Source organism: Bactrocera neohumeralis, unplaced genomic scaffold, assembly GCF_024586455.1.
Source record: "Bactrocera neohumeralis isolate Rockhampton unplaced genomic scaffold, APGP_CSIRO_Bneo_wtdbg2-racon-allhic-juicebox.fasta_v2 cluster09, whole genome shotgun sequence".
In the NCBI taxonomy this organism is placed as follows: Eukaryota; Metazoa; Arthropoda; class Insecta; order Diptera; family Tephritidae; genus Bactrocera; species Bactrocera neohumeralis.
Window position 1 is genome coordinate 15,575,813 of NW_026089622.1, and position 25,548 is coordinate 15,601,360.

A 25,548-nucleotide genomic window follows, 5' to 3' on the forward strand; every position below is an offset into this window, starting at 1 on the left:
TCAGAGAACTTTCCTCACTTGCGTGAACTTCTACACATGACTCCATCCTCCGGCACCATTGGTCATATAAAAAACGGTGCGAGTGAAGTGGAACAAAAAAAAAAATATATATGTATATATATTTTTATATATGCATATATTTTTTTTATATATGTGTATATATAATATACAATTATACAAGGTGACAAAATCTAAAAGTTAGGTAAAAAAAAAATTATAATAAAATAGAAATTTACAAGAAAAAATTATATTGTGAGTCTACATATATGTACATTAGGGTGATTCAAAAAAAAAATTTTTTTTTTTTTCAATTGGTACTCGCAAAAATAGGTTCCTAGACACCTCTAAGAAAGCTTCTCCAAAAATCTATTCATAATAATTTTTTTTCATTGAGTTATAAAATTAATAAGAAAAAAAGAATTTTTCCAAAAATAGTCAAATTTCAACCGTTAATATCTTTTAAACGGTTGGGTTTACGAAAAAATCATAAGAGACCATATTTTAGAGCATTCAATTTCCTACAAAACCTAATTAACAAAATATTTTTTCAAGTAGTTGGAAGCGAGATATAAATTTTTCTATCTGATAATAAGAAAAAATAGAAAACCGTTAGGCGGAGGACCTTCCCGTTACAATTAAAAATTCATATTTGGAGAGGTTTTCTTAGAGGTGTCTAGGAACCTATTTTTGCGAGTACCAATTGAAAAAAAAAAAAAAAAAATTTTTTTGAATCACCCTAATGTACATATAATATATAATACACAAACGTGCACTTAACAAAAGAAAAAAAGTATGGTGACAGGTGAAAATACGGATGACCTAAGCAACAATAACGAAAAAAAAAAGAATTTAAATTGAAGTGACAGGATGAAGTCGTAGTGCCCAAATGAATATTAATACATACATATATTAAAGTGCAGTGACCACAAAGCCAAAAAAAAAAAACAAACAAAAGAGTGAATAGTGAAGTGCTGTGACATCAAAAAAAAAAAAAAAATATGTGTATGTATACAAAATACGTTACATGAAAAATATCGATATATGAAAAATATGTCACCAAGCACCCCACGCTTTTCTCACAATAATGCAGGAATTTTTCCTTCATTATTATTGTTAGTTTATGCAAAGAATTATTTTTCACTTTTTAGTTTGATATGTTTTAAAAGCGTGTTTTCTAGTTTTTTTAAACTATATTTATTTTTAGTTTTTTAGTTTGATGTGAGAAACCCCAAATTTGTTAAAATATGAACTATGACATGTAGTATTGGTTAAGTAAATCGAAAATTAGGCAGCATTTAATATCTACTCGTAACCTTTCATTGAGTTTTTGTAATATTATTTGCGACCAAGTTCTATTGACGACTTTACGAATTATTACTTCTTAATCGAATCTTTTCTTCTAAAGCTTCACTGTTACATGGGGTTTTACCTGTCAACTTTGAACAGTCTATTTCTTCAATTGGAATACCGTCCAAAAGTCTACAACGACTAAGTGCTACATACATAAGCTTGTCCAGCAGCAAACAGTCGAGAGCCCAGATAAATTACTGCATGATGTACTGTACAACCAGAGAACGTATATTTATAAATACAGCATTGAATCTAATGAACGGTCGACGCCCAACTCAGTATGCTATTCAAATGTCACCAAAACTAGTTTTATATAGATGTTGCATACTTTTAAGCGCATCTTTTTGGTGAGCTGCTTAAATTTAATCGCCTTCCTACAGTGTCGCTTAAATATTCTAGGTTTCTGTACCACTTAAAAATGTTACAAACAAACATACTTACATCACTACATACAAGGGAAGCTAATAAAAGCGTACTAAAAAACGGGCGCGAACACAAAACTATATACAAACAACAATTCCAAACGGGAGAAGGAAAGAAGAAGAAACAAAAACACAGCTGGACATCACAGAAATCTGCATGCTACCAACAAGGGAGAATTGCACAGAAGAAAAAATAATAAGGTGAAGCTGGTCGTCACCAAAGAGTCCACTGACCCCAAAACAAAGTAAAGTAGATACAACTGTCCCCACAAAATGCAAGCACAAAAAAGACCCTTGAAGCGAGTCAAAGTAAGTGTATCGTTTTCATTTTTTATTACAATATATATATGTTTGTACTGGTTTAAACCAGTAAAACCCGTTTTAACATTTAAAAAAACGGGTACCAGCACGCTAACAAAACGCAAAACCAAATAATATCGGTACCTTAACGCCTTAACGGAGGAAGCGGAAAATAACCGATATTCACAAAACAACAAAAAAAACGATCAAAAACATTTGTGTATATATACACACATAATAAAAAAACAATACAAATTCAAGTAACTACTTGCACTATTTTCCCCCCAATACCCCTTCTGCTTCTTAAAGCAGTAAGTAGGATTGCTTAAACATAAGCTAAGGCAGATTAATCACAAAAGCTACACTCTAAAGCGAAAAATAAAAATAAAAGAAAGATAAAAGATAAAAAACAAAATACAAACACACATATATTCTGTTTCCACTTGCATTTATATATATAGTATACACGTACATATCAGGGGCGGATCCAGATTAGAGTTTTGTGGGGAAACTGTATAATTTTTTTATATAGACTATAATTTTACTTTTTATACATATTTGAACATTTAATTTACAGCACAAAAATCAATGCGGTGTGTGTTCATTTTAATAAATATTTCTATTTCTTCTTCTGGTTCCACAAAATGTCGTAGTTTATGTTGAGGAGTGCTAAGCACTTCAATCTTTTCTGGAGCATCGATGTTCTTAACCAAGTCTTGATTCGACGCAAAGAAGAAAAGGATCGTTCAGCGCTAGCATTTGTGGCTGGCAAAGTGCAGAGTACGTGAAAGAGAATATGAATTGTCGGATATATATCCTTGTCGCAAGTGCAGAGGGTTTCTAAGGCAGAAAGCACTTGTGTTCTCGTATTCATTTTCATTTTTCATTGTTCTTGTCAAAGCGCTATTTCTGCGTTGAGCTTCGTTTTTTGCAGATCTGTGTTTCCTGGCAAGGTTTTCCCAAAACGTCTAACTAGGCATTCGATGAGTACAGTTAAATCTTTTTCTTCTAAATTTTGGTTAAGTTTTGGTAACAACTGACTCAAATTGAAACTTTCAAGAACTTCATCGAAAAACCGCATTTTTATATCTTGCATGACCGTGTCAGTGAGTGGAAAGTATGCAGAAATCCTGTAGAAATCTTCACAGTTTGAGATGGGTGATTATTTCGATGACTCTGACGACCACATTTTCTGGGCTGTTTCACTTCAACATTTAATTTTTCAGCCATTTGTGTGGCATTTAAAAAAATTTCATTAAAGTGATGATCAGCATGAGTTCTTCGTGTGTTCAGTGTTGCAACCAATGTGGTACGTTTCGGTCTTGAAACTTAGAAAAATGTTGTAACCTCTTTGATTATTTCAGATATCTTTCTAATCAAAGATATTTGAACGGATTTCGAAATGCTGCTGTTCAATTTATGGGGAAAAACATGGTATCATCACAGCGTTTGTAGCTTCTTTGTATTTCCTTCGCGGCTCCGCGATCTCCCAACATAACAATACAACCATCAGTGCCTTTTGTAACGCATTTCTGAACATCCAGCCCCATATCTTTCATGTCTTTCAAAACCAACTGTCCTAACGCAGCTCCCGTGAGTGAAATCTTCTCGAGGTTGTTATCTTTAATACTTGTATTTGCACTCGTGCTCAGTTCTTCATCAGTACCTGAAGAGTCGTTGGGTTCATTTTCATAAGTATCTTTCGTAAGTTCACCGAAAGCGACTATGAATGTCACAAAATCCTCTCAGATGACAGGTTCATTGGAATCCTTCCAGTCGAAGGATGAGACTAACCTGCAAATAAATAATGAAACTGTAAATTTACAAAATTACTATAAATATACAATCAATTGTACATTTATTCGTTTGTCAAATTCGTGAAATGGTATTGGAACAATTATTTTTTCATACCTGAGCCTTTCCTGCTGCATCTGGAGTTTCGTCGAAAAGTACAGCGTAGAAGCCGGACTCATTAACACGTTTGAGAATTTTATTGACTATTTCTATTCCACAACAGTCGATTATCTTATCTTGAATAATCTTACTTACATAAGTTGCTCGTGAACTTGAAGTTTTCAGATGATTTTTCAAGACTTCATCACCAGAATCTACTCTAAATCTAATAAATCTTCTGAAAATGCCATCATTAATGTCTGGATAATTTTCGCTTGAAATTGGCCAATCGTCTCGATGCCCTCGTAGTGGAATATTTTGTTTGCCGAGGAAAATGATAGTTTTGACTATAGGCATCAATCTTTCTCTGCTTTCTTTTATACGGGATCGATAATTGTCATCTATAATACTTCGTACTTCCTTTTGAGGGTTGCGATATGTACGCAGGAAGTCCTTTCCTGCAGCTATTGCATTTTTGAATTATAATGTTTTTCCAGATCTCCACAACTTCCCGTCAGGTTCTTGAAAGTTTTCAATGGCTGTGTCACCAGAACACCTAAGGGAACGTTCTTTTGATATACACCTTCATTTCGGTTGGTAAACCATGGACAATATTTACAATATAGTCCATTTTGCACATTCGATAGAACAAGCCATTCTTTATGAGCTTCCAAATGGTTCTTTCGTAAAATTTTTTTTCCTTGCGGTTAATCATCCTTATAAAGTATTGAAACTCGTAATCATTGCTTGGCGTCCATGGGTTCTCCAAAAGTTCCTTTTTCGTGTAGTCATCAATTTTTTTTCCCACATAAGTACCAATATCAGTAGAAAGCTCCAAAACGACATATTCATTATGAAACGTATCAGACTTCGGAACATTAGAGCTGTCAAGCATTGTAAAACTGGAATCAACTGATGTCACATTTTCTTGTCCGGATGATGATGCACTCCAATTAGATATTCTATTTGATGATACTTCCGTCGATTCTCAAATAGTATGTTGATTTCTCGTTGATTCATCATTTATGCGTTTCTTTTTTGGTTGCGTCAAGAAGGGAAATATTGAGCATTGCTTCTCACCTGCAGGACGACGATACTGTTGCATGGAGAAAAAAGTAAGGTCAACATATGATACTGCAAGTAATTGCATGTAGTACTGCACGGAACTGCATATAGTGCACAATCAGTTACTGTGCCAAATGACATTTGCAGTACAGTACTTTTCGGATATAAGCCCCCCGGTTAAAAGATTTCCCCGCTTATAAGGAAATAAAATCAGGTCACAAAAAATTCCACATAAGCAATATACAGAAAAATCCCCGGTTAATGTGTTCCCCGTTTAAAAGATCTCCCCGCTTATAATATTGAAAATGTGCGAGCCATTTAAAGAAATCCACACAAAAATCCCCGGATATAAGAATGAAAAATCTGACAACACTTATTTGATTTTTTTTTGCGGTATGGCAATCTGTAAAAACATATGTTTGTTGATTAATGGCGGTAAATGTGAAACTTTGGCAAAAGTGTAAGTGAAATAATTTTTATGTTTGCAAAATTTATTAGGGTTTATTTTTTTACAGGATGGCTGGTAACAAAAGAAAAGCAAAATTTAGAACTACACCCACTGATCAGAAATTAGAAGATACAATTGCTGAAGTAGACAAAATCGTTGAGAGCCTGGCAGATGCAAATACACAAAGCTTATTTGAAACATATATTGTATTTGATGATGACATTGGACATGGACTGATGAGCAAATTGTTAGTTCCATTGTTGATGCAGAAGCAGATCCACTGCAAATTGTTAACGACGGGTCCGAAGATGAAGAGGAGACTGACGAAATGCTAAAAACACCGTCACTTGCAGAAGTTCTGTATTGCATTCACAGCCTCAGAGTCCACTTCCTGCCAAAACATAAATACATTGCTGAATTAGAAAGCATGGAAGGAGACATTCTCCATAATGCGATGTCTTTCCAATCTAAAATAACAATTTTTTTTTTAATGTAATTTTTTAAGACTTCGTTCTGTGCAAAATTTTTTCAAGCATGAGCGACAAAAATCTCATTTGTTTTTTTCTGTTCACTACATATGTAGTGATGAATACATACTATATACTAAATTATTTTTAAAAAGTATCTAATAAATATTTACATACTCGTAGCTTAAAAAAGTATTTGTTTCATATTTGCACTTTTATATAAGCCTCAAAAGGTACATAAAGCGGGATTTTCATATAAGCCCTAAAAGTGCTATCATCCGGGGTTTTCATATAAGACTTCCCCGGATAAAGTGTTCCAATTTTAAGTATTTCGCTCGGCTCTTATATCCGAAAAATACTGTATTTAAAAATTTTTTTCCTTCTGACAGTAGAAATCGCCCCATACAACGAACACAATAAAAACTTTTCCCACTCAATACATAAATTATACACAGAAAAATTAACACACCATTCCAAAATCGATTGCACGAGCAATAACTGCGCCTTAATTTATACTCGAATATTTATTACAAATGATTCTCAAAACTTCAAAGCGATCACGCGTGTGAAGTTGTTTACTTATTATATTAAATCAAAACTCTATCTAGACGGTGTAATACAAATTAAACTGCAACAACGAACTCGTAGCTGTCACGCACTTATGAAATTCCAAACGACTATGCCTACAAGCGCAATGGGAAAAGCTAAAAATAATAAATTGAACAACTCTGATGTTCCTCTGGAAGGGAAAAGCCACAACTCCGCAAACTCGCAAAACACAGAAAAAATTTCCATTGAAAATATATGACAATCGTGACTTTTTATCTTTAAATTTCTATAGTTCTTCATAGTTCGGCTGTCTGTTGTGATTGCAGCTTCTCGACGTCGAACCTTCCTTGTGTTTGTTGGCGTGCGTTTTTTGCTGCACAGAGGCGAGTGCGAATCTTAGCTGCAACAAGATAGTGGTCCGAGTCGATATTAGGACCTCGGAGCGCACGCACATCTAAAACACTGGAGACGTGTCTTCCATCTATCACAACATGATCGATCTGGTTGGTAGTTTTTCGATCCGGAGACAGCCAGGTATCTTGATGAATCTTCTTATGCTGGAATCTAGTACTACAGATAACCATATTTCGGGCCCCGGCGAAATCAATCAGCCTCAACCCATTTGGGGATGTTTCGTCGTGGAGGCTGAATTTACCGACCGTAGTGCCAAATATACCTTCTTTGCCCACCCTGGCGTTAAAGTCGCCAAGAACGATTTTGACATCGTGGCGGGGGCAGCTCTCATAAGCGCGCTCCAAGCGCTCATAGAAGGCATCTTTGGTCACATCGTCCTTCTCTTCCGTCGGGGCGTGGGCGCAAATCAGCGATATGTTGAAGAACCTCGCTTTGATGCGGATTGTGGCTAGACGTTCATTCACCGGAGTGAATGATAGTACTCGGCGACGGAGTCTCTCTCCCACCACGAATCCCACACCAAACTTGCGCTCCTTTATATGGCCACTGTAGTAAATGTCACAAGGACCTACTCGTCTCTGTCCGTGTCCCGTCCATCGCATTTCTTGGACGGCGGTGATGTCAGCCTTTATTTTCACGAGGACATCAACCAGCTGGGCAGCGGCACCTTCCCAATTAAGGGTCCGGACATTCCAGGTGCATGCCCTCAAATCGTAGTCCTTATTCCGTTTGCCATGGTCGTCATCAAAAGGGGGGTCTCTCATCCGAGGCTGTTTAAACTGTTTCATTGGTATTGTTTTTTACGTGGCGGGTCCCAAGCCCAGCGCACAACCCTATGTAGGGAATGTTTCGCCTTCTCACATTAGCTCGCCTTCGAACGGATGTTCTGAGGCTACCCAGAGGATACTTGGTCAAAGACCGGAAGTAGTGAGCTGCTTGAGCCATGTGTAAAAGAATCGTTTCTGGCCACTCCCAAGTGAATGGCGATCAGAGAACTTTCCTCACTTGCGTGAACTTCTACACATGACTCCATCCTCCAATATTTACATAGTTGCATAATTATTCGCCGCTACTTGATAACAAGCGCAATTGTTTGTGATGAACTGGACTAAAGCCGGTAACATCACTGGAGATATTCATCAAATTATCCAATGGTGACTTTCGTCCGGTAATAGAGTTTTGAATTGTCGGACTAATTTAAAAAAAAAAAATTCAAACGTGTAACTTCAAACCCGTGTAAAAAGAAATTAAATGCATTTGAAACATGACAAAATGCAAACTATATCTGTGGTCCAATTCCGAAATTGTCGGTTGGAAAAACCACCACATGCATGGAAGACGTACATATATTTCTAATCGAACGTCTCAAATACTTGACCTAGTGGGATCACCCAATTGGCGACACATAGCCAGTGCTGATAATCCTGCCGATCTAAGTACAAGAGGGTGCAAGCCTCCGCACTTTGCCACCACCACTCTCTGCTGGAATGGCCCACGATGGTTCACAGAATCTCCTGATTCTTGGCCACAATCGCACATGGGCAACATAATTGGCCCAGAAAGTCGAAAAATCGACACTTATTATACAACCCTGGATTATACTGTTGAGTGATTCATGTACACGAATCGAACCGTTTGTCTTCAAATCAGCGATAGAGAACAACTTTGAATCACTAGCGATCAGCTTATACTTTATTTTTTTATGAACGTTCGCATTAGCAGAAAATACCCTAAATGAAGCATAGTCATGCTTCAATGATTGAAATGATCAACAGCGTTCGGTGTGTATATCATCCCCTAAACACTGATTTACTCGTGCAATTCTGTTCTATTTCAAATACATATGTATGCATATATCACAGGGCTAGTTGGGCTACTGTGGGGGTCAGCAAGTGGCGGATAGTTGAGCGGCCTCCTGATATGAAGGTTAGCTGCGAATATTCATTAAGCAATCCCCGACCAAAGCAACAGAGGTGGAGGTTGTAGCCTAAAAAGCGTCGGTCTCCAAGTTAGGAGCGGCTGAGCAAATCACCTTCCAGTAGGTATAAAATGGTACGGGTAGGATCCCAGAACAAATAAAAACATGTTTGCGAGTACTAAAATTAGCAAAGTTAATGTGCAGGTGGAGTACCACAAGGATCGGTGCAAAGCCCACTCCTATCGAACATCTATGCGGAATCCTTCGACGTCAAACACAGAAGGAAGTGGAAATATTAAGGTATGCGGATGACATAGCGGTGACAATCGTGGCAAAAGAGCTGCACCAAATCGAGGACTTATGCAGCAATATTGCACAAAAAATAAAGAGATGGCCAACAACAGCGAAGCTTCAACTGGCAGGACAGAAAACTGAAACAGTGCTCATATCTACACGGAGGAAAGTGGAAGTCGTCACTTCGGATATTGACGGGCATAAAATAACGTCACAGTTATTCCTAAAATACTTAGGCATAATAATTGATACTACAAGATAACATAGAGAAAGCTTGCGAAAAAGCGGCGCGAGTTAACACGGCTTTAAGTCAAATAATGGCTAATACAGGCGGGCCAGTCAGAGCCGAAGGCTATTATTAGCAAAAGTGACTCAGTCAATAGTCATGCACCAGTGTGGGCTAATGCGTTAATGCAAAAAGCGTATGCGAAACCAGTAAGATCCTTATTTCGATTAAGTGCACTTAGAGTTGCCAGCGCTTTCCGTACGGTGTCTCACGAAGCCGCAGGAGTTATTTCCGGCATAAAGCCACCTGAAATAATGGCTCGTGAGTTAAAGAGAGTGTACAGTAAAAGAAAAAGTAACGGAAAGCCTCTAACAGTTAGAGAGCGCGAAGACGAAAGACAGCAGAGTCTAAAAGAATATATGTGAGATTCAGCGTCCAAAGGACGATGGACGCACAGGTAGATTGAAAATGTGGAAACCTGGGTTAGCAGAAAGCATGGTGACGTTGAATTTTACTTGACGCAGTTATTAAGTGGTTGTGGAAAAGAGAATGCCGAACATATCTTTTTCCATTGCACAAAATATGAAGAAGATGGGACGATCTTAGAAACGGAAATTTCTGAAAGAATATTGCCAGATAACATAGTGCCATACATGCTGCGGTCAAAGAAGGTGTGGAACTACGCTAAGCACTGGGCCGCTAAGGTTATTCAAGAGCAGCGAAGACTAGAGCGACTGCGATATAGCGAGGCAAACAGCCAAAACCAGTTCGAAAATCCCTGAGACTTTATAGTCAATAGGTTTAGCTTGCTCTGCGATGTAATACTTAATCGGTAATTCCGCAGGGCAATTCATCAAAGCTATGTGTCGTTATTGAGATGTTGGTTTTTAGTGGGTTAAATTCCCACACTATTGTTGTAAGGGCAACAGTGTCTTTTGATGATTTTTTTACATTACAAAAAAACATACATACATATGTTATATAATATGTATCATTATGTATGTTATAAATTTGTATTTGTACAACAAATGTATGTATATATGTATGTACGTACTCGATGAAATTTACGCATCGAAAATTTATAACATGCGCACATTTTCAAACCGGATACACTTTTGCCACACATGATTCAAATCAATCCAGCAGAAAATTATGGTTGTTTGCTGTACTCGTAGATTTACTCATAGTTTACCCGAAATTTCACATCGATTCAAATAATCGCAACGCTATGAACTGTCATGTCATGATACGATTTTAACCGAAGCCAGCCATACCGATCGTAATTGCCGAAGAACAGATTGTTCATGTTGCATCAAATCAGTTGACGTTGGAGGGTACTCCAATTGATCAACAATGTTATCTATGATGAACTGAATTGATTTGATTGTGTTTTTGGCACGTGTGCTTGTTCTGATTTAATCATACTCGTCGCAGCTCTCTGGTGGGCATGTCAACAAAAAGAACAATACGTATAATGTTTGTAAATTTGTCTACACACAACTTTGTATGTAAATATGAACACTTATTGTTTCATCCGAAATCTCCGTTTTCACGAACAATGAATAAAAATGTTGTTTTTACGTGTTTTACTCTAAATTTGGCTATTTGGTTGCCATATTAACTTGTGACGCTACTGATGCTATATGAGACGATTGTTGTTTTTGTAGAACAATGTTTGCTGTTTTTGCGGATGGCATGGGCAATGCATATATAGGCATACCTTGCCGGTCCCAATATGGTCGCCTGGATGCAGTGAAACGCAGACGAGGAAGGTGCAAAAATGTCAGAACATTGCACTCCGGACTACGACAGTCATCGAACGCCTGCATAGTGATATCCGTATGCTCCCAGTTAAAGAGCATAATGAAGGAATTTAAGGAGTCGACGGCATAAAACAATACGACGACCAGACTTAACTTCAGACTTGCACTGACCGCCATTCACAGTGGAGTCATTAACACATTCACCGACTCCCTCTCAGTAAATGGCGTACTTGGAGTCAAACCACTACCCATTGCAGGCGAAGAGCTCTAATTGCCGCGAGAAAAGAGAGTAAGCCTTGCGTACCTTCGTTCTGGATACTGTAGCAGGTTAAACTCCTACTTATCCAGAATATACCCACACGCATATGTGCATGTAGGTTCGTGTATACACTACAATGCCATATATACACATGTACATATATCTCCGGTGGGATTTTAAATTTCCAGTGGGAATAGTCCCCGTCGTTGTGCTTTAAACGACCGGGGGTCGGCAGGTCGCGGATAGCCGGACGGCCTGTAGTAGCAGGTTAGTTGCGAAATAAGTTTAAACGAATAAGCAATCCCCGACGAGAAGCGGAGGGAGTGGAGGTTGCGGTATAAAAGCTAGCAAGACCGTTGAAACTCCTGCGACAGTGGGCGAATCGACACCGTCCCTTTGAAGTATGTGTCCCCCGCCACATGCAAGGGCATGCTGTGTAATAAAAAAATCCAGGCGCGACGGACCCATAATGTGCGGCTTCCTGGCCAGCGTCTGTTCACCATGGTAGGTGCGGCTGATATTACAACGTGACCGGTACACAGCGCGGCGCACTGGGAGACCCTGGATATCTTAACAGCGATGCCTCCGCTGTTAGGATGGAAAGGGTGATGTAAGCTTGCTCTGCCGAGGTGTTAGCCGCGTGGTGTATCAGTAAACAGCCACTTCGGTCCTTGGTCAGGGTGTGTGCATTGGGCGCAGGAGTAGTAGCCTGCGTTGCCCCATGCGAGCGCCGGTCCGTCCGTGTTTTCCGGGACTGGTAAAGCGAAGGACAGGCCTCAGAGAACTGGGGTAAGAGCATAGTCTCCGAGGGTACACCCGTTCCTGTCTATTTCGGCCCGCCCCCCTATACACGATGCGCTGTAAAAAACAAACAAATGGAGAATGGCTTGAGAAAATACACCAAAACCAATAGCAGCAGTGTACCTGACTTCATGATGAGCAACGGCATTCAAAGCCCTGGCAGCATGTTTTTAGAAACGGATTTATCCAGGAAAACGCCGACCATTAGCGGATCTAGGGAAGCTGACCCTTCAAACGTGCACTAAGATTGATGCGATCACCAAAACAGGTGATATTTGTTGAAAAACCTGTAAGAGCGAGGTCGTCACCACCTGCGCTGCAAGGCAGCACGCCTCAATCGGAACCAACGCAACCGAAGGGCGACATTATGTCCGAACTAGGGGACACGATCAAGAGGCTAACAGAAGCAATGAAAGTGCCTCAACGATCGCTTAATAATCAGATCCGTGACCGACTTACTTCTGTCACAAGACTTCACGCACGCGCCCAAAGCGAGTACAACAGAGTCAAGGAAAGCAGACGAAATGCCCCTCTAAGGCTCACAGGAACAGACTCAACCCCGAAAAGACCCCGCGAGGATGAGCAGCTGACGCGAAAAACCCCGCCTAAAAAAAAGCCAGCCAAGAGGAAGTCCAAAAGAGGAGCACCGCGGCAAGAGGAATGAAGGAAACATTCCTACAAAAGAACGGAAGGAAGAGGAAAAGGAAAATTAATGGAAGCAGGTGAAACGAGAAACCCAAAACCCAATTAAAAAGGCTGCTTTTGCTCCACGTCCGAGGCCCGATGCAATTATCATTGCGCGCACTGGAAACATGTCGTACATCGATATGCTTAGAGCCGTCAAAAAGGAAGATGCTCTAAAAGGCGAAATACTGCTTGAAATGAAGAAGGCCCAGATGAAAAACACGGAAGCATATGAAAGGGAGATATGCAAAGTTCTAGGCGACCAGGCGAAAATAAGAGCCCTAACCCACGAGGTATCAGTGGAGATCAGAGACCTGGACCAAATAACCACCAAAGAAGACATTGCGGTGGCAATACGCTCACAAATTAAAGAGCTGAGTTCCTTTGACGTAAATGCCATCAAAACCATCAGACAGGCGTTCGCGGGAGTTATTTTTTACATAAAGTAAAAATGAGTCAAAAGAATATATTTTGAGCTGCACTGAAATGTGTACTCTTTATTTATGTATACTCATAAGACTAACTTATTACATGGTTCTTACTTCTATTTATACTAACTAGTATGTTTACATATTACTAGTTCATAGTTTGTTAAGATACAGATTATATTATTTGTTTAGGTTTGTTTAGAATTGTTTGTTGTAGTGATAGTGCATTTCAATTGTTCGAACTCGAAGTTGTTTTGATGCATTCTGTTTACTGAAACAAAAGGTTATTTTAATGTTTGTTACTATTATATGGAATACGTTCCTTAACTCTCCCCTTTGTTAAAATGAAATGTCCTCATTTCAAAACATCTAGGCTTGAAGTCGGCTTATGTATAATAATTAATTATTGTATGTGTTTGATTAATTTTTTGTGTTAATAATTTATACCTTTTTATATTATATAGTAAATTATTATTTTTGCATGTTTCTTATGATGCTTTCTTTTGTCTTATAATTTAGTTTTTAATTAGCGTCAATTTTCTAAAATTCAACAACCATTTTCCTTTTTGGCTTGCCTTGTTTTCGGTGCCTCTTTTTGGGTAATTGGTGTTGTTTGTGGAAATTTTCACATTTCGATTGAGGATAAATTTGTATAAATTCCTCTTGTTGCTTGTTTATAATTACACAGTACAACAGCTAATCTGGGGGGTGAGAAATTCCAAGTCAGGGTGATGGTACTAGGTCAGTATAGTAAAACCCTCAAAGGGCTTGGCGTTCGTATGTGTCAGCTTTTTTATGATCTTTCAAATTTTTTTTTCTTATCCTTTTTTTACATATACATATATTGTTTGCTTAGATACATTTGCTTTGTTTTAAGATAAAGTTGTTGTGGTTTTTATTTATTTATTTATTTATTTATTTAGTAAAGTCTATGAACAATGATTCTTACAGACGAATGAAAAACTAGGATGCATATTAGAATTCTAAAATAATAAAATTACAATAACAAGAGTAGATAACTTAAACTAAAAAACAGAATTGAGGGTATTAATGAAGGATACCCTAGAGTGAGAAAAATCAAGTAGAACTTTCTCGGAGATCGAGTTAAACTCCCGCATAGCCCTCTTGAGGGGAGCATATTCAGCAAAATTAGTACTTTCCTTTTTGTAATAAAATGGCGAAATGGATCTGAGACAACGCTGGGGAGTATTGAAGTTGAGTTTCCCTAATAAGTAGGGACAGTCAATTTCCCCGTTAATTAAATTGTAGACAAATGAAAGTGAGAGAACGGACCTTCGATTTTCCAGCGATTTAAGATGTAAAAGCAATAAACGCGATGTATACGATGGTATTGGGTCAACAAACTTTAAGGAGCGGAGAGCATATTTAAGAAAGATCTTTTGAACACGCTCGATCCTGTTAATTGACGATATGCAATATGGTCTCCAAATAAACACTGCATACTCCAAAATGGACCGCACAAAACATGTGTACAGTAATTTTAACGTGTAAGGGTCGGAAAAATTTGTAGAATTTCGACGGACAAAGCCAAGTACAGAAAAAGATTTTGAAGTGATATAGTTGATGTGATTACTGAAAGAAAATCTGTTGTCAAAGATTACCCCAAGATCTTTGATTTCAGTAACGCATTTTAGGACGCAATTAGAAATACTGTAGCTAGAAGATAATATGTTGCGTCCCCTACCATAGGAGATCTGTGAGCATTTATCTACATTCAGAAAAAGTTTCGATTTCAGGCACCAATTATGAAAAGTATCAATATCACATTGAAGTTTGAGTACATCTTGTGTGTTATTGATTAATGCAAAAATTTTTAAGTCATCTGCATATAACAGAAAGTTGGCGAAAGAGAAGCAACAGGAGATGTCATTGATAAACAGCACAAAGAGAAGTGGACCCAAGACGCTTCCTTGTGGGACTCCCGAAGACGCAGTGAATGAATCAGATGACACTCCATCAACAGTGACTACGCATCGTCTGTTTTGCAAATATGATTTAATCCACATCAAGAAGGCCGAGTGAAATCCTAGTGATGATAATTTTTTAATTAGAATATTATGTGATACTTTATCAAAGGCTTTAGAGAAATCTGTGTAGACACAATCTACTTGAAATCCAGCGGAGAATGCAGACATACAATAATCACTAAAAACTGCTAAGTTTGACACAGTGGAGCGCCCAGGGACAAACCCATGCTGATTGACATTAATTATTGATTTTACTGCAAAATATAATTTATTTTTAACAGAACACTCAAAAATTTTCGAAATAGTAGAGAGTTTAGAAATAGGCCTGTAATTGCAGACATCATCCTTTCTACCACCTTTATGAATAGGGGTAATGCATGTCAATTTCCAGTCAGAAATGAAATCCCCGGTGGCGAGAGACTTATTGAAGATAAGCATGAGAGGATATAATAAGGCAGTGCAATTTTTTATAAATACGGGCGGAAGCCCGTCCAAATCCAATTTGGACGAGGACTTAATGTCACAAATAGCCTTAGCAATATCGTCCTGTGAAAGACACAGTGAGCCAAAATTTATGGATGGGAAGTTATCAGCTGAAAAAGTGGAACTAGTACCAGGATCATCTTGAACATAGTTCGATTTGAAAAATTCAGCGAACAAATTGGAGATTTCGACCGGAGTGCATGCCGACTTATCACCCCAGCGTAAAGCAGAGGGAATGGCCGAACACGCTCTTTTAGATTTTACAAAGTTCCAAAAGAACTTAGGGTTTGACTTAATTGTAGACTCCGTATTATTAATAAACCTTTTATAGAGGAACTTATCCAATTCATTAAACAGTTTTGTGTAGTGCTGATATTGAACAAAGGAAACATGAGATTTAGTTGAAGAGAATTTTCTAAAATATTTATTTCTAAGATTTTTTAGACGTTTAAGGTCCTTAGTGTACCAAGGCAACTTATATGGTTGTATGTGTTTGAGCGGGATATTATAATGACAAAATTCCTGGATTGATTTCTTAAAAATGGAGAAACTATTAGCTGTATCAAGTCCCGATAGTAAATCATCCCATTTTATTTCAAAGAGCTGATTGTTGAGCCGTTCAAAGTCGCAAAATGCAAAATTAAAACCAAGCCCATCAATTGGTTTGACAGGGGCGAAAAGATAAGTATCCACCTCAAACGCTAGCGGTGAATGATGGATGGTGGCTGGAGTAATTGAAGAGAATCCATCAAGAATCCTAAATTTTAAATTATCACTAAGAAAGACTAGGTCAAGAAATCGATCGAGACTATTTGAATATGAGTTGATTTGAATCAGATTGAGACCAAGCAAGCTATCAATGAGAAATAACTCCTGAGAAGACGAAAAATTTGAAGGAATAAGAGCAGGACTATAGGAACAACCAGACCAGACGATATTGCTTAGATTAAAGTCACCCAAAACACAAATATTATTCTCTTTCACCTTGTTTAATACCAGCGAGGAAATATTATTTGCGTGCAACTTGTACAACTCTAGCGGACTATTAGGAGGGATGTATGAGACTGCAATGAACAGAGCATCATTGACACAGATACATAGTTGGTCCAGGATAGAATCTTCATTCTCAAGCATAATTAAGCGAGGACGATATTTGCGATGAACTGCTAAGAGAACTCCACCCCCTCTTAGACAGCCAGTTTTTTCGTGATCTCTGTCCTTGCGGAAGACATAATAGAGATTTGAGTCAAAGTATTCGCTATCGAAATAACTAGAATTCAGCCAAGTCTCAACAATAACGATAATATCGAAATCCAAACGTGACGAAAAATTGCGAATAATATTTGATTTACACCTAATACCCGATAAATTTTGGTAGTAGACCTTAAGACAGGAGCAAGTTGAGGAAGGTGCAGAAAACGCATGAGTAGAATTGCGATTAACAGGCGCGTCAACTAATCTGCAGCGCTGTTTTCCCCTCACTTTAGAAAAAACTTAAAGGGACGCAGCTTAATGCCAGAAGGCCACACTGAAGAGGAGAAAATAGCATTAAAAAAAGATGGGGACACACCTAGCTTAAAGTTTATCCTCTTAAGAATATTAACATCGGTATCTTTCTTAATTAATTTATAACATAGAAGATGCTCTCTATCAACATTAGCATGTTTAACAACAAAAGATATAATATCTTCCTCCGTGACTAAGTTCTTAAAAGCAGATAAGTGAATCCATTTCTTGGGTATGACGACATCGAGATCAACATTGGCATTAACACCAACAACAGTTGAAGTGGCTGGGGACTTTTTGTTCCTGGTACTCACTTTTAACTTCAAATTTCTGTTAGCAGGAATTGAAGTAGAAGAGTTGTTTACAGAATCAACGGCGACAGAGTGAGCAGCATTGACAGCGACAGGTTGGCGAGCTGGTTTAGCAGCAGCTGTTGGATTGTTATTGACTTTCGAGTGAGTGTTGGTGTTCCTACCAACAGCGTCAGCATATGTATTGACATTATTATTAACAGCAGCAATAGAGCGAGCGGAGCAAGCAGCAGACGGAGCAGCCGAGAGTGCTTTCGAAGTAGCGGGAGCAAGATAATCCATACTCACACAATCAGTGGGAGCAGAAACAACAAATTTCGGCGACGGAGCATTTGTACTCGCAATAGTCGTAGAAGTAGAGATAGAGTTTGCAGTAGTTGAAGCTGCAGAGAGTACCTTCAGTGTAGCGGGAGCGAGATAGTTCTCACACACGTTATCAGCAGGAACAGTGGTGTTAGACGGAGCAGCGATTGTGGAGTCACTGGTAACAACAGCAGTCGCAGCAGTGAGAGTGGGGTTGGCAGCAGAGAAATTGACATTGTCGTACAATTTCTTATGCACAGTGCAGATCTCTGATTTGAGTTCGTTAAGCATAGCGATTAACGATTTACGATCATCACATAATTGCTGTATTAACGCGAGCGCCTTCGTTTGTTCACTTCTCAGTGAACTTACTTCCCGTAAAAGAGAATTAAGCACTACATTTTCTTTGTTATGATTGTTATGCTCCAACAAAGGTTCAGCTATTTCACTATTCGGTTGTTCAGAATTTTGTTGTTGCGAACTTAAATTATAAGTGCATTGAACTTCGCGCACTGATGGCGACGCAGGCGGCGAGCGAATGGAATTTCTCCGAACTACCGCGCAGGCTTTACAATAAAATGCATTTTTAGATTTCACCAAGAAATCTACATCAGCCTGTGATAGATTCACGCACGACAAGTGAAATATAATATATAATATATTTAAACTCAATGTTGTTTTGATACTTGTTTGTTTAGGATTGTTTGTTGTAGTGATAGTGCATTTCAATTGTTCGAACTCGCAGTTGTTTTCATGCATTCTGTTTACTGAAACAAAAGGTTGTTTTAATGTTTGTTACTATTATATGGAATACGTTCCTTAACTCGGGCACGCAGACGTCAGTCATCAGCCTTCCCGCAACGGACTCAAAACGGCTGCTTGACGCTCATAAGCTCAAGATTGGTTGCGTGGTCTGCAGAATAAGGGAAAAGCCTAACCTCAGAAGGTGTTTCAGGTGCCTCGAATACGGCCATTTGGCGAGGGAATCTACGAGTGAGGAAGATCGAAGCACATGTTGTGCTAAATGTGGTGAAAAGGGACATTTCGCAAAGGAATGTGATAAAATCCCATCGTGTGCAGCATGCAAAAGCAGCGGGAAAAAGGAGACTGGACACCGGATCGGAAGTTGGAAGTGTCCTCTATATCAAGCGGCGTGTAAAAAGACAAAGTGAGAGTTGTCCAAATCAACCTAAACCACTGTGAAGCGGCTCAAGAGCTGCGGAAACAAACAATATTCGAAGAAAAGATAGATGTGGCGATAGTGTGTGAGCAATATAAAAACATAAAGGCTGGCACGTGGATCTCCGACAAGGAAAACAAAGCTGCCATATGGGCCTGTGGGGGCAACGGCTTCTAAGATAAGCCGCTCCTGGGAAGATTTTACTATACACGAGCGAAGTTAGGTGGCATTTATTTCTACATCTGCTATATTCCCCCGAGTGTGTTCCAAGGAGACTACGAAATAATTATCGATGAACTAGTCCGAGACGCCCTCACTATCACGCCAAACGTGATAGCTGGCGATTTCAACGCATGGGCAATTGAATGGGGCAGTAGCTGCACATACATACGCTCTACTCAAAGCGTTTTCTGTGTTAGACGCCGTGCTGCTCAATACAGGCGGTAGAAATACTTTTCAAGAGAATGGACTTGGATCAATAATAGACATCACATTCGCCAGTAGCACGCTGGTTCGATCTGCAAACTGGAAGGTGTGCGACTTTTACACACATAGTGATAACCTGGCCATCGTGCTGGAAATCCGCAAATAAACACAAACTCGATCCAGCGTAAAAAAATTGCGGCAAAAAGGATGGAAGATGGAAACGTTCGATGAAGAAACTTTCAAACTTATGTTGGAGGGGAACCTAGATGGTGCGATCAACGTTGACCGACAGGCTGAAAAACTGGTGAAGCACATAAGTAAAGCCTGTGATGCTGCTATGTGTAAGAAAAGGCATAACATAAACCCAAAGGCCCGCATACTGGTGGAACGAGGAGATCAGCACATTGAGAAGCGAATGCCATGAAGCTAGACGCCTCTGTCAAAGGAGCCAAGGTATGCCACACCATACAAGATTTCGAGAAAGTTTCAAAAGAAAACGTAAAGAACTCAAGAAGACTATCAAAAGAAGTAAGTCTTCGAGTTATAAGGAACTATGTGAAAAGGTAGACGAGAATCCGTGGGGTGACGCGTATAAAATAGTGATGGCGAAAATCAGAGGGGGTAAAATTCAAGCACCAACCTGTCCGGCCCTCCTAGAAAAGGTGGTGAAAACGCTTTTCCCAACGCAAGAACCACAATCAAGTAGAACGATACCAACCATGATGGAATCTCCAATTGTAGACTAGAAGGAGGTAATGGAAGTGGCGGAGAGATTTGGCAACGCAAAGGCTCCAGGACTTGATGGCATCCCGAACAAGGCACTGAAAATTGCCATCAGCCATAGCAAGAGAGGATTCGCCGAACTCTACACACGATGTCTGAATAATGGAGTTTTCACGAAAGTATGGAAGAAAGAGCGGCTGGTTCTTCTTCAAAAGCCAAACAAACCGGCGGGAGAGCCGAGTGCGTATCGCCCACTTTGCACAATCGACACGATGGCCAAAATACTGGAAAGACTGATTTGCATACTTCTAGAACGCCACCTAGAAGAAGAGTCTCCTGGGTTAAACCAATTTGAAAAGGCCTGTGGTAAGGCGGCTAAAGTGACTGCGGCCCTGTCGAGGATCATGGCAAACATTGGTGGCCAAGTCAAAGTAGGAGAGCTCTGTTGACCAAAGTTAGCCAGTCAATGCTTATGTACGCAGCTTCCATAAGGGGGACATCCCTGCGTCAAAAAACTTGTGTCAATATGACAAAGGCTGTATCCAGGTTATGTGCCCTGAGAGTTGCCTGTGCGTCGAGAATGGTATCGCACGACGCGAGTGCTATCATATCTGTAGAGTCTACCGTAAAACAAAAGCAACGAATAGGCGCCTAACGGTCGACGAGCGCAAAAACGAGAGGAATACAAGTCTCGATGAGTGGAAAAAGCAATGGGATGCGGCAGATAAAGCAAGATGGACCCATAGTTTAATTAAGAATGTATCAGCCTGGAGACAGATTTCTACTTAACGCAGTTCTTATCGGGCCTGGCTGTTTCAGGGAATACCTACACAAATTTGACCAAATTTCTGCGAAGATGCCGCGGAAAACGCAGAGCACGTCCTTTTCTCCTGCTCGAGGTATGTAGTAGAGAGAGACACCATAGAAAAGCTGACAAATGAAAGGATAACGCCCGACAACATAGTGAGTCACATGTTGCGATCACAGCATGTGTGGGCGAAAATAAAAGAGTGGGCCGCAATTGCGCTCCTAGAACTCAGAACGAAAGAAAGGCAGTGAAGAAAAACCACATGAATAATACGAGGGTTAGGTCGTGAAGAGGCAGTTATCGCTCAGCTTGGTCCTGCGAAGTAGTGCTTAACGGCGGTCGCCCAGGTCCGAATACAAGCTACAGCAGCCGGAGTTAAGGGTTTAGTACGTAGGCAAGTCCAGCATAGTTATTTATTACTGTCTGGGCGTGGTCCCGAAAGAGGTGTATTCTAGCGGACAATATGAATCGTGCATGCTACCAGTCTCACCCTGGTAGTATCTTTAGAAGATTCCCCCTTCGGAAACAAAACAAAAAAATTTTCATATTGAGCAGTGCGCGCACATTAGATAAACGATCCCTGCCAGCCATGGCTAACCACTTTTCTCAAACATTTCAATACAACTATGCATTTTTACGCTATGCACTAACACCAACGCACATTTTCGGGTCATTTTCTGTTTACCTAAATGCGATGAAATACAGTTTCTTTCATTTCTTGATTTATTTGAATGAGTGCGAAGGAGAAAACATAATTGACAATAGTGCCAAAAGAAAATCCCAAAAAGGATAATAAAAAAACAATTGAAAGACGCATGTCATTCGTGCTCGTTCAACAAAAAGGTAAGTGAATGAATTTTATGTCTTTTTTTTTAATAATTTGCAAATAATTACTTCATTTGGTTTTATAGTATTGGAAATCAGGAGAACAGAATTGGAAATAGCAGCAGCAAATATAAATTGCTAAGTATGTGAAAATAAGTGTGTATTGTTTGAAATTCGTTTGCGCAGTCCAATATATTACGCAAAAATAATTACATATGTACATAAGTATGTATTTTATGCGTTTAAGGCGGCTTGCACAATCCAGTATAATATGTGAAGACAATTGTTTGTTTTATATTTTAAATAATCAGATAATATTATTATTTTCCTTCAGATATTATTATGATATTTATGTAAATAATCTTTCTTTCAGAGTCAATTCTATTTTTATTTAATAAATTTTGTTGTTTTTTCAGATAATATTAATCTTTTCTTTCAGATATTATTACCATTTTTATACAACGATTCTTTTCTTTCAGGCATTATTATCATTTTATGTAATTTATCTTTATTTTCAGATATTAATAAGTTTTTTATTGAACATATGTACATATTTGTAATACTGTAAAAAATATTTATTAATAAAGAAAAATAAAAAAATTAATTTTAAAATGTTTAAAATTTTAAAAATATTTGAAATTAGGAAAGAGAAAATGCAACCCTTCACCAGCTGTCGAGTGGGGATATTAGAGCAGGACAAATATACTTTTTTATATGACACTGCTAGATGAGCGCAACAGAGATTTATGATCACATGTATACGTACGCGCGAGTTGAAAAGTGGTTAGAACCTTCACGCGGCCTATGGCGAGCTAACCACTACTTTTGAGGGTATCTAAACCTATTGTTTCACTAGTTTTTTAACCACTCTTGGCTGGCAGGGATCTTGATTGGAATTTCAATTGTACTTACATATGTATGTACTTATGTATGTGCTGATAGATAAGTATGAAAATTTTATTGATGAAATATGATCTACATACAATATTATTGTTGTAAAATATGAAGTTTTTTAGGGTATTATGATAGTATAGTATGTCATATACATACATATAAAGCATATATGAAAACATATTCGTATATGAAATTATATTATATTACCAAACATAAGAAATATTTAAAAAATAGCGCTTATTCACACATTAAATATTCTTTTGAAAATAGCATAATTTAATTGGAATATCATCAGTTTGACTTGCATTCATAAAATTACGCAAAATGATAATCATATAAAATTATATAATTGCATGTAAAGGTATAAAAACGTAACATAAGTCTGTAATAAAAATGTATATTTCTGAGCATATTTTTCATTCAATGCTCAGCTCTGTTCACGCGCCACTGTTAAAATTTCTCGCTCTGAGTTAGCTGTGGTGAAACACGCCCATCGCATTTTTCTAGCTTTAGGCAGTTCACTTGTCCGTAGGTGGACCTTTTCTATAATTTACCTTCACAGCCTATACAAGTTGGTAAATAAATTTGAATATCTTACTTGGGAGAGTGTCAGCTGGAGCGTACAGTATTAAATAGTATATTATTAACAGTTATACTATTTATTTTTAAAATTTAACCTTAACAAATACAAACAGAAAACAGCTAAGGAAGTGCCAAGTTCGGGTGCAACCGAACATTTTATACTCTTGCAACTCACAAGAATCAAAGCCAGGGAAATACTTTATGGTGTAAAACGTCAACCTGGGGATCGAAATCCAAGCAATTTTGAGTTTGGTAGGTAAGTGAAGCTTCAGCTCTAATTTATCTATTTTAGGAAAACAGATACACAGTTGTGAGTATAATACGCTTCCTAATTTTCATTGGTACGAGTATAACTGATATATTGGCGGATATATGGGTACAAAATAACCTGGAAGTTCGAAAATCTTTATATTAGGTATACGGGGTCTTAAGAAAGTATTTTTGACCTACAGTCATACCATTGTCAAAGAAGCACTATCCCTGCATTTCAACTATATACTTCAGACATTGACCGATATTTTCGAATAAAAGACAACTATATGGCCCCTATTATGAGTTCCATTCGATCTTCGCTATTCGCTGGCTATCGAAAATCGAATGTCAAATTCTATCATGAGCTATGCAACCCTGTCGAAATTTTCGTTGAGCATCGAAATGGCTGTCGAACAAAATTTACCTATCGACAGCGTAGCGTATTGAATGGAAATTTGTGAAAATGTAGGTTTTTTGCGTTTATTTATTGCTTTATGGTAACAAATAATTAATTTATACTATTTTTGTTAATTTTATGCAGGTCGAAAGTCGTGAGCACTAAACAGCAATTGGAAAAACTGGTAGCTTTAATGGAAGAAAATCCACAATTTGCAAGAGGGATTTGCACCAAAGTTCAGGCGGCAACAAAGTGGGAGGGATTTGCTTTGGGGCTAAACTGTTTGGGTCCACCAACTAGACCAGCGGCAAAGTGGATGAAGGTTCATAAAGTTGTTCTGTGTTTTTTGTGGAAATACATTTTTATTTGGACATTTTAGGTATGGGTTGATATGAAGTCAAAGACAAAGAAAAAACTGTCGCAAAACAAAGCGGAGTACAGAGCAACAGGCGGAGGTACTAACAGGTTGCTGGGATTTTCTAATACTGAAGAGAGTATTATTGGCTTACTGGAGTTTGATGCCTGCATAAACCCGCCGGGAGCCGAATTTGGTCTGGATATAAGTGGCGATGTTGAACCACAACTTTCAGCTCCACCAAATCCCACCCCACATCCTCAGGCTGAAAACTCTGAAAAAAGTGAAGTGGAGTTTTATTCTGAGGCTCACGAGCTTCCAGCACGCAAAAAGCGGCCAATTAAAAAATGCAACAAGGCAGAGAGGCTGAGGTTACTGGACTCCCAGACAAATGCCAAGAAACAGTACTACGAAGAAATGGTCTCCACTTTAGGGGACATACGAAAATGTGCTGAAGAAAAAGTGGAATACCAAAAGAAACAGTATGAACTGGATAAAAATGCAACAGAGGTAATGCTACAGCTGAAAAGGGAAAAACTGCGGGTTTACAAAGAAGAAGTCTTAAAAAGCCAGCAAGATCGCGGATCAAAACTGCAGTTAAAACTTGCAATTCTAGAGCTTAAAAAAATCTTTAAATAATTCTTATCTTTTATATTTAGACCTAAGTTTAAGTGCCTTAAAGAGACTGAATAAATATTTTTTGTTTTTATATTGCTATTTCAAGATTGTATATACTTCTAAGTAGAATAGGTAAATGAATTATGTGATATTTTTCGGTTTCTATTAGTATTTTAAGACTGTATATACTTCTAAGTAGAATAGGTAAATGAATTCTGTGATATTTTTCGGTTTTTATTAGTATGTTAAGACTGTATGTACTTCTAAGTACAAAAGGTAAATGAATTATGTGATATTTTTTGTCAAAGAGTAATTTTTATTACGTAGATAAACATGAACAATGAATTCCATAATAAATATTTTGAATAAATAAACTTCTAATTTATTTTTTTTAATTATATCTAAAACGTTCTTAATATACAATTTCTAATTGCTGCTGCCTCCGAGTCGTTATCAGATTCAACTTCAATGACTCCACCATGACTGTCGTTTTCCTCAGTAGGAAATTCTTCAGGAGAAATTTCGACTTTATAAAATATGCAAATGTTGTGTAAAGCTGCACAAACATTAATAATTTGTGTCGCCTTTTTTGGAGAATAGTGGAGAGCTCTTGCTT

General features: G+C 38.2%; 1 protein-coding gene across 1 annotated transcript; it reads left to right on the forward strand.

Moving 5' to 3' along the window:
- Positions 1-23,160: 23,160 nt before the first annotated feature.
- LOC126764442 (uncharacterized) lies at positions 23,161-24,990 on the forward strand. Its single transcript, XM_050482130.1, has 3 exons — positions 23,161-24,027; positions 24,104-24,281; positions 24,339-24,990. Coding segments are annotated over exons 1-3 (795 nt in total). The 5' UTR covers positions 23,161-24,025; the 3' UTR covers positions 24,954-24,990.
- The last annotated feature ends 558 nt before the right edge of the window (positions 24,991-25,548 follow it).